The 15804-nt window shown below is 32.3% G+C and overlaps 1 protein-coding gene across 1 annotated transcript; it reads right to left on the reverse strand.

The window, feature by feature from the left end:
* Positions 1-1479: 1479 nt before the first annotated feature.
* On the reverse strand, positions 1480-4943 carry LOC114413476 (protein KINESIN LIGHT CHAIN-RELATED 1-like). Its single transcript, XM_028377922.1, has 3 exons — positions 4213-4943; positions 2834-3742; positions 1480-1977 (listed from the first exon to the last, which is right to left on the reverse strand). The coding sequence occupies exons 1-3, from the start codon at positions 4758-4760 to the stop codon at positions 1743-1745; spliced, it is 1692 nt and encodes a 563-aa protein (XP_028233723.1). The 5' UTR covers positions 4761-4943; the 3' UTR covers positions 1480-1742.
* Positions 4944-15804: the final 10861 nt, after the last annotated feature.

Below are 15804 nucleotides of genomic sequence, written 5' to 3' on the forward strand. Positions count from 1 at the left end.
CGATATCTTTCTCATCATTCAACGAGTCCTCAACATATGAATTAGATATCATATAATCATCATCGTCAAAATCTTTATCTAGATTTATTGCAAATCTTTGAACTTTTGATTCATTGGCAGCTATATTATTCCCACATGATAATACCGAATTTGTCACATTCAACGCAGAAGCACCGACAACATCTGCTTCAACGCACAATTCAATGACACCCATTTCTTGTTGTTGTTGAAAACTTTCAATCATTGTTTCAACATCTTCATTGTCACAAATTTGTAATGCAATATATTTACTTACAACTAAAAATCGGCAAGTCATGGTAGATATACTTTCATTTTTATATAATTTTACCTTTCTTTTTTTTAACCCATCAAAAGTTACACCACTTTTAATTTGAATAACCTTTTTAGGTCCTTCAAATCTAATATCGTCGTCACTTTGAAATATTCTTCCATTCAAATAAACCAGAACAACAATCGAAGAATTCATTTTTATAATAAAACCTACAAAATAAATCAATAATGTCATCAACAATTTTCGTTAATAATAATAACATAAAAAAATAATACAAATTAATAAAAATAAATTAATAAAAATATTACTGATTTTCACTCCATAGAAGAAATATTAACAAAGTTGTAATATAGAGTAAAGAATTTTGGAGAGATGCAAAAATAATGTACCAGAAAGTGTGTGGATGGAAGGGAAACGAGGGTTTATATAGGCATGTATTGTGTCGATAGTAATGACACAATACGTTGTACGTAGGACATTTGAGCAAAGAGTTACTCCAACTGACATGACACAGTACCTTTCCAGTTGGTCAACATTCCACACGCTGTCCAAAGTTAGTCAACACTACACACACTGTCAAAAGTCTGTCCAAAAGTGATTGTGTCACTGTAACTGTAATAATCCATTACGCATATCTGTTGCCACAACAACTCAATGTCACATGTCAGCCCCGTTGAATTGCGCTCCTGCCTCTGGCGCAATACAAATAAAAACAGACTCCCTAGTAAATAGTTTGAAAACAATCCCCTTTTGATAAATAGTTTGCAAAAGGAACCTGGTACTTTTACCAAAAGGTAATATTCTAATTTCTTCTATGGTTAAAGGTAATATTCTGATTTCTGACAACAAAAAAACATGATTGGTATTATAAAAAAAAATCATTTTGTCTTCTCTACATTTGTGAACGGAGCACGATGCCCATTCTGTCTTTCTTTTCCTTCAATAAAATCCTTTTCCTTCCCTCCCCCCTCCTTTATATGCAACAAGAATCTAAAGAAACTAGACAAGAATCACGGTTCATTTTTTTGGTCTTTCACATGTTGATGTAGTTCATAATTATCATAAATAGGTCACGAGAATTTCGGGATGCCTTTTGCTATTTCGGATAAAGCACCAAGCATTCGCATAATTCGCAGGCCAAAGAGAAAACAATTTTGCTAGCTCGCTCTACACACAAGATAGATAAGTAAAACACAATCTCATCAAAACTTATTCACTCAGAATAAAAATTTGCTTTCAACATTTTCCGGAAACGGAGGACACAGGTATAGAATTTTGTGGTACAGCTAAAAAGATCACAACACAATTGATAAAGCAATTAACCAAGAGAAACAAATGCATGAACAAATATCAAGAAACAGGGAAGCTCCCTCCCAAATTCAACCCTATACAAGATATCCTATGTTACAGAATGTGCATTCAATATATATATTAATGAACAAAAATATGGTTAAATTCTAAACCCCAAACCAGGCCACCTCTTTGCCCCCTCCTTCTTTGTCCTCTTTGAGCCAGGATCAATAAGGTTTTCCAGAGATTTTGCTTTTCTGTCCCGTGTCTTGCCTGCTTCTTTCAGAAGCTCGGCCAGACGACGCTTCTCATCTTCAAAATCAGGATTTGCTATTCCAAGCTTTTCCTCCCTCAACTTGAGCACATATTCTAAGATTTCAATCGCATCTCCCACTCTGAAGCATGCCATCATATCAGGTTTTGAGTTAATTATGTCAAGAAGTTCAACATCAAAAAATATAGAATCACTTTAAAGTTTGAACATACAAGTATTCTGGCATAGCACAACATAAAATAGACGTACAGTTTTTCTATTTGAACAAAATAAATAACTAGGAATCCATCCTCTTGAAGAGACTAGAAGATAGGTATTAAATATGAGAAAAATTGAGGAGTCCCCTGCAAAGAATTTTCAGCTCCCAATCGAAACAGAAAGGCTATATATAATGGTGCAAAGAAACACAGAGTACCCCAGCAAAGGGGCAGTGCTAGAAAATATTTATTGGGGTAGCCAAATTATAAGATCAATGGAAGTCCAAAAGAATGACAAAATAATAATATTAATGTTCGATTAAATTAATTAGTAGATCCCAAAATTATTTAGGGATTTTTAAAAAGTCTCTATGTTTTAAAGTTTGTAATTAGGTCCCTCAATTTATATATTATTTTTAATTGAGTCCCTAACTAAATTTTCATTAGGGTTCCATTAAGTAGAAAGACAAAGATTTAGTGCATGTTTTTTCCTATTTTTAAAAACTATTTTATGCTTTTAAACACAAAACTATCTTATCAAAAGCTTGTTTGGTAAGAATAATTTTTTTAAACTATCAGCAGCAACCATGCAAGCATATAACTATACTAATAACTACACTAAGCTTCCAGTCAGTCAATCCTAATCTATAACTATCTTTTACCTTTTTAGGCTGCTTCAAAAGGGAATACTTTAACAGCATGAATTGAATCAGGGAACAAAGCAATATATCTGTAACTATGAGTTAAAAGAAAACAAGGGTGGTGAGAAATGAATTTTACCTTCCCATAGCATCATATGTAGCTGCAAGATTGCTGTACACCCCAAGAGTATCCTGATGACAAGGGCCACACTCCTGTTCAAGAATTCCCCTAGCTTCTTCAAACAACTCAGCAGCCTCGTCAATCTTGAACAGTTGAACACACGCCAATCCCATCTGGTTCAAAACAACTCCAAAGAAGGCACTCTTCCTCTCCCCACTAGCCCTGAGTTTCGCCACAGCACTCTCAAACGAGTTCCTTGAGTCCTCATACCTCCCAATCATGTAATACATCACTCCCATTCGTGCCTCAATCCCTGCAATCGTGCTCTGCTGCCCTGGCTTATCCTCCAACAACTTCATCGCCCTGTTCAACAGCTTCAGTGCCTCCTCCGGCTCATCCACAGATTCAAAAACTGCTGAAATCTCCGTCAATCCACCGGCAATCTCCTCCGCAGTGGTCCCCGGAACAGGCTTTGAGTAAATCCTAAGAGCATTCTCGCAGTAAGACTTTGACTCACGAAGCTTCCCAGTCCTGTGGTACAAATCAGCCAGCCGCACAAAAACAGATGCAACAGAAGGGTGGTTCTCACCCTTGGCAGACTTAAACACAGTTAGTGCCTTCTGGTAAGAGAAAATCGCCTCATCAAATCGACAAAGTGACATGTAAATGTTCCCAATGCTAACATCAATTGACGCAACCTCATTATCTTGACCATTTGCAATCATAGCCATGCTAGCAAGCACAAGATGCTCCAACGCTGATTCGTAATCTCCCTTCGCCTCGCAAATCAGCGCCATGAGCCTCCTATCTGCAGCTTCCTCAAGCGAAGCCGGTTCACTATGTGCCCGATGAATCTCCAGTGTCTTCTTACACAGCTCCTCTGCTTTATCAAACTGCATTGCTTGCACATTTGCCTCCGCCAAGTATCTACCACACAAAACACCAATTCAAAAATGCAATTATCCCCATATCAGAATTAGGACAAAATTTATATGGAATTCCATAGGTACTTTTGGTCTTGCTCTCCAATAAGAATTATAATTTCAATCGGTAATATGTGTTGACGTTAAACGTATTGATATTAAATGAAATCCTTTATTATGCAGATTACCAAGATAAAACTCCAATTCTATTCGACCTACATCTAGGTTTTGTCCAACCAATTATCAATTCAACAACACAATTGAATTATCCAATTATAATTTGAACCAAACTTAGATACAGTGCTATAAGTGCTTCTAGTGTTGTTCACCAATCAGAATCGAAGTTTCACCTAGGTAGTCCGAGTCAACATATAATATTATGTAGATTACTGATCCAATTCTAATTTGACTGCATCTAACTTTGTCAAAACAATTACGAATGGACAAAATGAACAAGATAGATCCATTAAGTACCGGCAAGTTTCACCGACGCGGGGATCGGTGTCACCGAGGGCTTGGATCTGGATCTGGAGGCCTTGGTCGTAGCAGGAGATGGATCGGTCAACCTGACCGAGCATGGAGAAGGTGTCGCCGAGCTGCATGTAGCCGGAGAACGAGGCGAGGGCGTGATCGGGGCCGCGGTCGACGTCGGGGACCAGGATGGCGCGTTCGAGGACGGGGACGGCTTCTTCGAAGCGTCCGAGGCTGCAGTAGATGGCGGCGAGGACGTGGAGGCTCATGGCGAGGTCGAGGCTGGGCTCGCCCTGGATGGCGCAGCGCTCAAAGGAAGTGGAGGCCCGGATGGCGAAGTCGAGGGCCTTGGCGGGGCCATCGCCAGAGGCAATGGTGTCGCGGGCCAGCTTGAGAAGGAATGGGCCGAGATCAGGGTTGTCCAGAGAGGCATCGGAGAGAAGTGGGGCTTTCTTTTTGGAGGAGCCAGAAGGGGATGGGGAGGCTGCTTTCTTGGGAACTGGGGAAGGGGATCTTTGGGGGGTGTCCGCTACGGAGACCAGACCCGGCATTGTGCTGAGCTGCTCAGGAGTGTTGGGATGCTCAAATTTTTATTGATTAGGGAGCGCAAGGACAACAACTGCCCACCACTCTCAACTAAAATTGGGGAGATGTCTCTTCTCTGCTATTTCAATGATGATGACACCTTTCTTTTTTTATTAATACGTAAAACTCATCTTCTATATTTTCACTCACTTTAATCTTCAGTTAACTTACAGCTAACAAGTAACTACTCGTCCTATGCATGGATTATATAGGTTTTGCAGCTTTGGGTCATGGATCATCAATATGACTCAGAGAAAGGGTAGAGAATTAGAGATGGATGTTAAGGAAAATAGTCAATATAATATATTTATTGTACAACTTTTTTTTATAAATTTAAATTCCTACATTCAAATGTTTGCTCTTTCCGGTTTACATTGCTTTTGAAATACTGTAGGACTAGGAGTACTATTTAGCTTGATACTTTAATTATTGAGATTGAAATTGTAATTACTTAAAACGTTTTGCAATATTTCTTTCTCCAATTTCTCCCATATGAAAAAAAAAATCGATTGAAATAGATATTTTTTCTTAATACGAATGGAATGGATTTTTAACTGATTATTAGTAATTTTCTACTCAGTTTCATTAGGAGTGGAATCAAGTTTGCTTGCAATTTGAAACAACCGAAACACTTGTTTTAACACTTTCACTAGACATAGAACATTTAAGGATTTTTAAGTTATTGTTCAGAAAGAAAACTTCTATATATGAAATTTTTATATTCGGAAAGGATTTTTAATTTTTAACTCGTTCACTATTTATATTTATTTTTATTCTTTTAAAAAAACAAATTTCTTTACTTTATTTCTCAGTTTGCACTGGTATATGAATGAATGTACATGATAAAATAGTAAATTTCACTCAACAATTTGTAGTTTCTAGCACTACAATAATAGAATTTGCAATCAGCCATATATAGTCTGACAATTTACATGAAGTGGGTGAAACTATTACTTGACCTATTTATTCCTTGCTCTGCTTTATGCCCTGTGAATTGTGAGGATGGATCATGATTCATGCTCATTTCATGCTTCCTCCTATCTTAAAAGTTGCTCAGAACCTTCATTAGTAAGCTTCAACTCTGACAAAGCAGGAGAAGAACATGCATTTACCTTCTGCACATATAGAGAATGATAGCTAGTGAAAGTCTTCAGTTGAGGAGGCATTGCTATAATCCTAGGTTAATAGTGTATATCTTGTTCTGAATTTTGTGCCAAGCACCTTCAGTGTAGGAGAACCATAAGAGCCATTTGGAAAAATTGAGTAGGATATTTGAATTGCTGATCATTTTTTTCTCTATGTATTTATCCCAAAGTCAACAGGACTAGATTATATGATTAGTTAGCTTGATTTTAGTTTCTATCATAGATCATAGGTGCCGCCACTGTGTCCCTCCCTATACCTGCTAAATAAAAATAGGTTGGTTAGTTATAGGCACATTATTTGGTGGTAGTTAGCGATTAGATTTTGTGTACCATCTCATTAATATATTTACCTTTTAATTTTCCTCTTTTTGCTCCCTTCAGAACCAGAGGGCCAATTAAGACATGTTAGACATTTGTAACTTGCTAAAAGGAACCGGCTGTTTACTCTTGATAAAGTTGCTTTTTTGAACAAGGGTTCCCTCTGCCCTTTATGTTCAAATGAGGCTGAGTCAAATGCTCATTTATTCTTTTCTTGCAGGAAATCTCTCCAAGTTTGGGCTCACATTCGTGATTTGGCTCCTTTCCGCAGGCGTTTCACTTCTTTACAACATATTACTGACTCTTTAATTAGGGGCAGATCCAAATCAGGTGTTCAAGGAAAATTACGTTGTCTGGCTATAGCAATTACAGTCTACTGCATTTGGCTGTCTAAGAACAAACTGATTTTTGAATATTATCAATTTTCTGTAATAGATGTTATTAGTAAGATTAAGTTTCTTATGTATACACAAGCACACATGTTATAACTGTTTTAGCATCTTGATATAGGCCTTCTTGTATTAGGAAGACTTTTGATTTTCTCTAGCTGTGGAGTATACCCGATTTATTGTTGTATCATTTTGGGTTTAATATAATTTATTTTTGCCAGAAAAAGACATGTTAGGCATCTACCCTTGACTTTATAGTTAACATATATCCTGCTTTAGTTAGTGAGTCTGATCCTTATACACAGTGATCAACAGTAGATTAAAAGGCAAAGACACATCAATTATTGTCGTTCAACTAATCATATCATTGCAGATGAACTCTTTAGGTTGGACTGTCAAATGTCAATTAAGAATAATATCTATTATATACCGTAGTATATGTATAGAAAATTGGTGAGAAGCATGTAAAACCATAATTTCTATTAGCTACAAAAGTCACCTATAGTACCCATTCTAATACCTGCATACTGATCTCGTATTCTCATTAACAATAATTTCAGAGAAAGCACTAACATTTTGAGCTTCCATTTGGATCATAGCGGTGCATAAATGCTATTTATTGCAAAGTTGCGGATCTGCCGGATCATATTGGGTGATACATATAGATAGAGAAGTAACATTAAAAGTTCAGTCGCATTTACAATGAAATCAAAGTAGTGGATTAGTTCGTATCCATTACCCACCTTTTTTGTTTTGTATACTGAAAGATGCTTTAAAACAATTTAAACTTGGAATCAGTTCACCAAAAAAAGTAAAAGATCTCTAAGGATTTTTACTCTTTTATTCCAAATATTTAGGCTACGCTCTTATTATGTTATGTGGATGTTCATACCACATGACAATGCTTTTAATTAAAACATAGTAGTATTACATATGCTTTTTTTGGTTATAAATATTATCAATATCTTTTTTTAAAAGGCTCATATATATCTTTTTATGAGAAGTAATTATGCTTGAGTCACATAAGTTTTTTATACGAGCAATAAAGTTTTCCTTTAAAATATTTAATACAGTTGTATATTTGTATTCTTTGGGTTGGATCCTAATCTGATCCAACACATACTTAATCTCTTTGTACTGTGTTTGAAACTTGAGAATTGTGTATCTTTCGGGTTGGGTCTTAATTCAATCCAACACATACTCAGTCTCTTTACACTTTGTGTTTGAGGCTGGAGAGTTGTGTATTCTTCTAGATTCGGTCAAATCCGATTCAAGACATACTTAATCTTTTTGTAAATTGTGCTTGAGGCTCGAGAGTTGTGTACCCTCTAAGGTTTTAGTCCAATTCAATCACCTCCCATGATGTGTACCAAGCGTGTCATAAAGCTAACATGGATATAATCATGTGTAAAAATCCTCAGGATATATAAAGTAACATTTTGATACACCATAATGTCTCAATCCATGAATATCAGAGGAGGGATACGAACAACTAATAGAATAAATGATCTTCATTTTGACCTAAGATAAAAAAGTTAGATATTATACTTCACTTGAATGCTATGAACTAGATCGCTTCACTTTGACCTAAGATAAACAAATTAAATATTATATTTTACTTGAATGTTCTAAACTAAATCGCCTCTATATAAAGGAAACCTATATCAGAATAATGTCTTAATTTAAACTTTATATTACTTGTTAAATTGAAATAGTACATTATTGGTATGTCACATAATAACTTGTTAATTTCTACCATTCGTTAATATCGGATACAAGGCTCTGCCGCACGAAAAATTAACTAACCCATTAAAGTATTTAATCAACAAATTCAGAATAAGCTTGTGGTCATTGAGGCATGCAATATTTATTGTTTTGAGGAAAATAAAATAATACACAATCTGTAGTTCTGTACCCAAAAGATAATATAATATATATGAAGATACATATCAAACTCCCGAATACATATATATAGTCAAGTTTACTTTCTCATCAAATATAATAATACCAATTTTTGGTGAAAAACGTATATATATAATGATCAAAACAGAATTGAGATGTAGGGAACGTTGAGGGTCACATCATTGAAACCACTGCACTAGCTATGAAGTTGACTTCCTATCCTTGCGCCAATTATATACCCATCATCATTTCATTTATCAAGAGAATGCAACTATAAATGAAGTACCCTTACATGGTAAATTATTAGGTAAGTATTATCTATCTACCAATCTATTCGCTATTAAACACATATAAAATTGATTTAATAATTCACTTAAAAAATACTTGCATAAACTAATCTTTTAGTCTCTATATTTAGTACTCATTTGCATGTAATTCCCCGCAAAGAAGACATTTTGGAACCTCCAAACAAATAGAACATAGGCATTTAGGCAATATCCACCTAATGATTAGCAAAATTTCACATAAGATACATTCTAGGTTTACTATCATGACATTTGTTTGACAAACCTAGCTTTACCTAGTTTGTGTTATAGAATCACCTTTGAACGAACTAAACACATACGTAGTAATAAGAGTGTCAATACTCTGTCAAAAAAAAAAGAGTGTCAATACTCTGTCAAAAAAAAAAAGAGTGTCAATACACTAATTAACTCTTCACTTACTTCTTTCTTCCGAAGCCTTTAAATAAAGTCTTTATATTATTCTCCTCATTAACTTATAGAAAACAATAGTTGGGGGAGAGACAAAAAAAATCTCATATGAAATAAGTTAAAATGCTTTCATTCATAACATTATAAGAAATAGTAACGGCGACATTTCAAAATTTGCTTGTATATATTTGATCAAGTGAATATATTTTTTGTTAAAACATTGTCATAGTATTTGAAAGATTACATCTACAATATATATATATATATATATATATATATATATATATATATATATATATATATATATATATATAAAGAACATGATCAACAATCAAGAAAATCAAATAATATTTCGAGTATACACTGCTTTAAATACATATTATTTTTATTTTCCTTAGAATCAATTAATTTCCTTATTTCCCACATTATATAATGCTATTTCATATAGGATTAAAACGTTAGACTCATGTATTAATGTAAGTATGTAACCAAAAAAGACTAATGTATTATGTCAAATTTTTATCATTACACGCATCGGTATCTCTTAAGTAGATATGTATGAGCATAATGGATCTAAACAACTAAGACGGTAATATAATGTTAATTTTATCTAGAGACTAAAAATTAAGATTTTTTCATATAAGAATTAGTTTATAAATGAGTGTAAATAATTAGTAGTAAGTAAATAATTTAACCAAAATACTCTTAAACATGTCATTCAAAATACACTACTACTTACCAGTTAGAGCCTCACCAGAAAACTGATTGTGTCTGCTAATAGTAGTGATACAGCATATGACGATGTGAAACCAAACAAAGCTATTGATCAACAAAGATTATACAATAAATAAAGAAAGCTGCAGAAAATTAAAGCAATTTATAATTTCATAAAATGCTCTAGATACAAATTTAAACAGTCGTTGGTATTCATAGAGATCGATCAGAATCTAGATATCTTAATCAGCACTTGATTTTAACATAACATACTACAGAAATATAAAACTCATAGTGGAAGGAGATCTTCTGCTGTCAGCTTTTCTTATATATTTATTTTGTACATATTTTTCATATATTTCTGCTGTTTTACAGCTACAAGCAGTGTGAGGTGGCTTGAATAATTTATTCCATTAAAATATATATAATATAATATTAGAAGCAACAGAGCACAACAGGTTAACTTCAACCGTGAGGCTTCGTTTTCCCTTGATCATTCCGTGGATTAGCACCAGATTCTTTGTAGTCGTCAGTGTCAAGGTTCAAAAGCTTTCTTCCCTTCATCTGAAAAGAAACCTTCAACAAAAAAGGGTGTTTAATTAATAATTAGATTAATGTTACACTCACATATTCCCAAATGCAGTTACGACGAAGACATATATCTAATTATCTATCGCCATTTATAACTCATATATATAGTCCTATCTTTTTTTTCTCTCTCTCCATTTTGGTCTCGGAAATCAGTGGTCCTTTGTTTAACTTCTGTACTAAAAAATCCTGAAACTTGTCATTATTGTTTAATTAATTAAGCCATATTAATTAAGACACAAGTAGTACTTTTTAGTTTGTAAGGAGTAAAATGAATATTAATCTGATAGAGAAAGGAAAATAATTTTGATTTTTACCTCGCATACTTTTAAAGAAAATTAATTAGTACCAGCTAGAAACTAGAAATTGAATACAGGATAACTATATATATATATATATATATATATAAATCCACATGTATCATCTACTCAAATTACTTCAACAAGTAAGATCACTATATATATGCATGATTAAATTATACCTTTAAATATTTTACACAACTGTATACTTAAAATTTAATCTTAAATCTTATGATTAAGTTAGAAGAATCACTCACTACGCATTGAGTGGTGAACAAAGGATAGTTTGAAAGGTGTGCATAGTATGTGGTGAATTTAAATATTTCTAAACTTGTGCGTATATATGCAAATACTTTACCTTGGTTGGTGATTTTTCTACATCCACTCTCATACTCAAGCTGTTGACTCTATCTACACCAGCAAGAGATCCACAAAATGAATTTAGTTTAACTAGTTATCATTTATTCTGGTAGAATATATATATATATATATATATATATATATATATATACACTTTTAAAAATATACCTGGAGAACATGCTTACCTGGATACAGTTCAACAAACAGCAAAAGGAAGATGATAATAAAGAATCTGAGCTTGGGATCCATAAAGTTGGGTATAGAGTTTGAACGATGACCGAAATTTAAGAGGCTGGGGGAATATCAACCTTTTTATAGTACGTATAGTATAGGTATGCCAATGAGAAATAATGCATGAAGCCTTTTTCTGTTCAAGGTTAGAATGGGAAAATTGCCCTTGTAAGTTGTAACTTAACTAAAGTGAATAAAAGTTATCGCAGGCTACATGTGGATAAAGTCAACTTTATTGTCTGTATGTAGTTTAAAGTTTGATAGAAATGGTTTTGACAAAATTCATTTTAAATTGTTAAATGTAATTAGGTGTTGGAGTATAAATATACGGTAAAATCTTATATGAAATAAAAATAAAAAAATTTAAATATCATATAATTGAAAAAATAATTCATAAATCTGAACATTAAAATTGAGTTAAGGTATAATATCACTTCATTTATATCATTATTCATAACTCATTTATATAATTCACCCATTGTTTAGCCCCTCATATGCACAACATTAAGAATAATAAATTATACTAATCACCCGGGAGTGGAAATGTGGAATTGAAATTTTAGTTGCATTGGGACCTAATAAAACTTGACGTCTGTGTTGCACTAGCTAGATCTGTTTGGTTCATATATTGACCAAAATATTGTATTGTGTACACAATCAGAATAAATTAAACTGTCTTATCCGATCTAAATTTAGTACTGATAAGTAATCTCATTCAAAGATGGTCAACAACGTCTCCGTACGTGCTCATGGACTATTATGATGTGTAATTTTCATGCTAGCTTAGTGGCATTATAAGTTCATTCGACGTACACATGATTTTTAATGTTAGTTTTAGAAGTGCCACATTTTCTGGCTACGGACAAAGTTGGCTTCTAAGCACTCAGCAGATCGAGAGCTTTCAAGGAAAAAAAATAAAAATAAACCTTCACTTTAGTTCCAAAATTAAATTACAAGTGTCAGTCACTCACTAATTTTATTCCTTAATTTTACGTAACTTTTATTTTAATTAAATTTCTAACTGTATCAGATATTTTGTACGTACAATAATCATTTGGAAAATAGAACAGAAAAAACAGAGAATCAGTAGTACAGGATATGTTAATATCTAACTTGAGTTGAAGCTTTGATAAGACGTTGGCATGGTTGTCTACAAGAGACTTAAGGTTAAGACCTATTTTGAATAAACATGTTTTCCTAGTTGAACCTGATAATTAATTTCCCAATATTGGACAGCATATTGTCTCGTAGCAACAAAGAATATTTTTTCTGAAATTTCTCGCTCAATCATACAGTAGGTGCAAGCAATTGAAACCATCAATTGTACATATTAATCATGATACACGAGAAAAAAAGATATGAATGATAAATAAACTTATTCGTAGAAAATCTACTTGATATATATATATATACGTCAAGAAAAACGCGTCTTGTAGCTAGCACTACTGGAGTCAATATGATGAATCATTTCATGGTCCAAATGAGGTGTCACGCACCAAATAGTACCCACAGACACTATACCACAACGGCCAATATTGGAATTGGAGATATGAGATATATCTAAATAGACACGTCCAAGAAAAAAAGAAAGTTGACTATGTAAGTGACAATTCCCTCTGTGGCTGAAACTTACCAGAAATAATAATGCTTTGTTTTTTCATGCAGAGGTATGCAATATCATAAGATAACGAGGATGTTTTTTGTTTCAAAGGGAGCATAATTGCGGCGTTGAATTAGGTTAGATAAAAATCCAAATCAATATTGATGGATCAACAATATCGATGGGATTTTGAGAACGCATGCAATGCACTCGATCTCTTTTACGGATCGCTGAAATTTCGTTTTCCTTTTTAATTTTGGTATTTTTCGGCTTACTAAAATTCGTATAGAAAACGTCATTTTATTCATTAAGCTAAAGAAAATTTGCTAAGCCAATGGCCAAGTCAAGTTCGCGGTTAAAATGCATCCTTGCATTTTAAACCTTAAATCACAAACTATGGTCGCTTCTTTAAATGTGAAACTTAAAAAATAAGTTATATCATGCTGAGAATTTTTTTTCATAGTATATATACCATGATAATAATGAATTTAAGAACTTATATTTTTTTTATCGCCAAAAAAGGCTAAGTCAAGGCTCAATGGCAGTGATCATCACAACTAAGTTCACACCACCATAATCAAAGATCCATAACAACAAAGCCAGAATATATTAATAATAAAAAAAGAAAGAAAAGCAAAACAACATGGGAGGACAATAACCGAACTCATGGCAAAGAAAAAAGAAACTATGCCGTAATCTCTAATATGGAATAACTTGCCTACCATTTACAAAATAAAAATAAAAAATAGTAATAATGGTAGGAACAAAATCCCACCAACAAAAATTAACTATAGACAACCCTTGAGAAACAAGCCTATCTGTGCACTTCATTAAAAGAAAAAGAAATAATTTTTTATTAAGTTTTATTTACATTTTGATCAAATTCTAATTAGTTAGAATTCATTCCTCTAATGAAGTACAGGGTTAAGATTTTTCTTTTAATGGAGAATTTTTCTCTTAAAGAGCTTTAATGGAGATGTTAGATTTAACACGTTTTTTTTTATAAAAAAAAACAAAAGTAAAGCAATTAATCAGCAAATTTTTTATAAACAAAATTGGAAAAAACATGCTTTTGTTCTTCCTCACTTCTTTGTCCTCTCTCTCCTTTCTACCCTGGCTCTCTTTATCTCCACTTTTTCTCTCTTTCTTCCCTCTCTGTCTCTCATCTTTCTTGCAATTTTTTCATTTCTTTCTTGAGTGATGGATGATCTCTTTTAAGATAAAAAAAATTAAAAACTTCTATTATATTTTTAAAACTTTTATTTTGGTCTTTCATAGTTTTTAAGCAAAAATAAAAAGTTGTGCCAAACCTAGGATAACACATGTAAACAAGATTAGTTACTCATAAATTATTTGAGTTCAAATTTTTAAATGTTTGATTGAATTCGTCTATTTTAATTAAATAAATAAGCACAATTTTGTATATGTACATTGTTGCATTTTTCTTCCAACAAGAATTCAAATCTTTATTCATCTCACTGTGACAAACTAATCTCATCCGAATTCATTCAAAAAAAAACTAACCCCACCCGTGAGACCAACTCTCATTGGTACATTAGTACATTATAGATAAAAAAAAATGATAATGTTATATGAAAAAAAAAATGTACTTTAATAAGTTATAATTTTATCTTAAAATTATCATTACATACAGTTAATATTCATTTTTTTTTTTTGCTTTTTTCATTGCTTTTATCTTGACTTCTAACATTCACAAAACTATCTAAGTCATTACAGATAAATATTTCAAGAAAATTATTACAAATAAATATTAAGATTATAAATAAATTAAACAAGTTAAACTCAAGTATTATTTTACTTCGAGAATAATTATTGATTTAGGGTTTAAATAACTTATTGTATAAATTAATTTTATTAATTCAATTGTTAAATATTTTTATGTTGACTCAACGACCATGCACCAAATTTTAGGTGAACAAGACACTTATAATTATCTAATTTTATTATTAATATTTACTTATATTTTTTTTTAAAAGTACATTATTCATTAAATCTAATTTATTTCATAAAATATGCACTAGGTGTCAACCACAGGATAGAGTATAATTGAAAACATCAATCTAGGTTTAGTTTAAGCCTAACTCTATTATGGTATCATATCATATCCAGTTCTAAGTTTGATTAAAGGATGACTGGTGTGTCAACCACAAAAAGATGCTTAATGTACATTGCTCATAATTCAAGATTTTTTTTTCCAATAATGAGTACGGCTTAAATTGTTAATAGACCAATAACTCTATCCACTTACATAAAGAATAAATAAGTGTTTCATTAATAAATTTCACAATAAATTAAAGATATAAAAATTAACAATTAATAACTAATACATTTAAATATGAATTTATATTTTTATAATTGAAAAGATGCACTCGTATATTTCTTATTTAAAGTACCATACATAGTATCTCTGAAAACTTAGTTTTTAATTAGATTAACTGTCAATATGTAATTCATATAGTGAACTTCGCCGTCATGAGATAAGATGTTGTATGTTTCACATACTCATGCATCGAGTAATATATTTTTCTTTTTTCACATTTCATTTTTAGTGCTATACTAATATTAGCCATTGGCTACAACAATCGAGCACTAATTTAAAATAACATCCTCTTATTTTTAAATTTCACGTTCCGAACTCTTTATGTTTCAATTTTTAACATATTTATCCTAAACTGAGTTGAAGACCACAACTCGGCGGAAATAAATAACAAAGAGTCACTTGCGGATTAC

Source organism: Glycine soja, chromosome 5 (assembly GCF_004193775.1).
Source record: "Glycine soja cultivar W05 chromosome 5, ASM419377v2, whole genome shotgun sequence".
Taxonomy (NCBI): domain Eukaryota; kingdom Viridiplantae; phylum Streptophyta; class Magnoliopsida; order Fabales; family Fabaceae; genus Glycine; species Glycine soja.

Coding starts and splice junctions, on each gene's coding strand:
- LOC114413476 (XM_028377922.1), bottom strand. CDS start 4,760: ATGCCGGGTCTGGTCTCCGTAGCGGACACCCCCCAAAGATCCCCTTCC. Junction 3,743..4,212: donor CGCGTCGGTGAAACTTGCCG/GTACTTAATGGA, acceptor TTTGTGTGGTAG/ATACTTGGCGGAGGCAAATG. Junction 1,978..2,833: donor ACATATGATGCTATGGGAAG/GTAAAATTCATT, acceptor GGCATGCTTCAG/AGTGGGAGATGCGATTGAAA.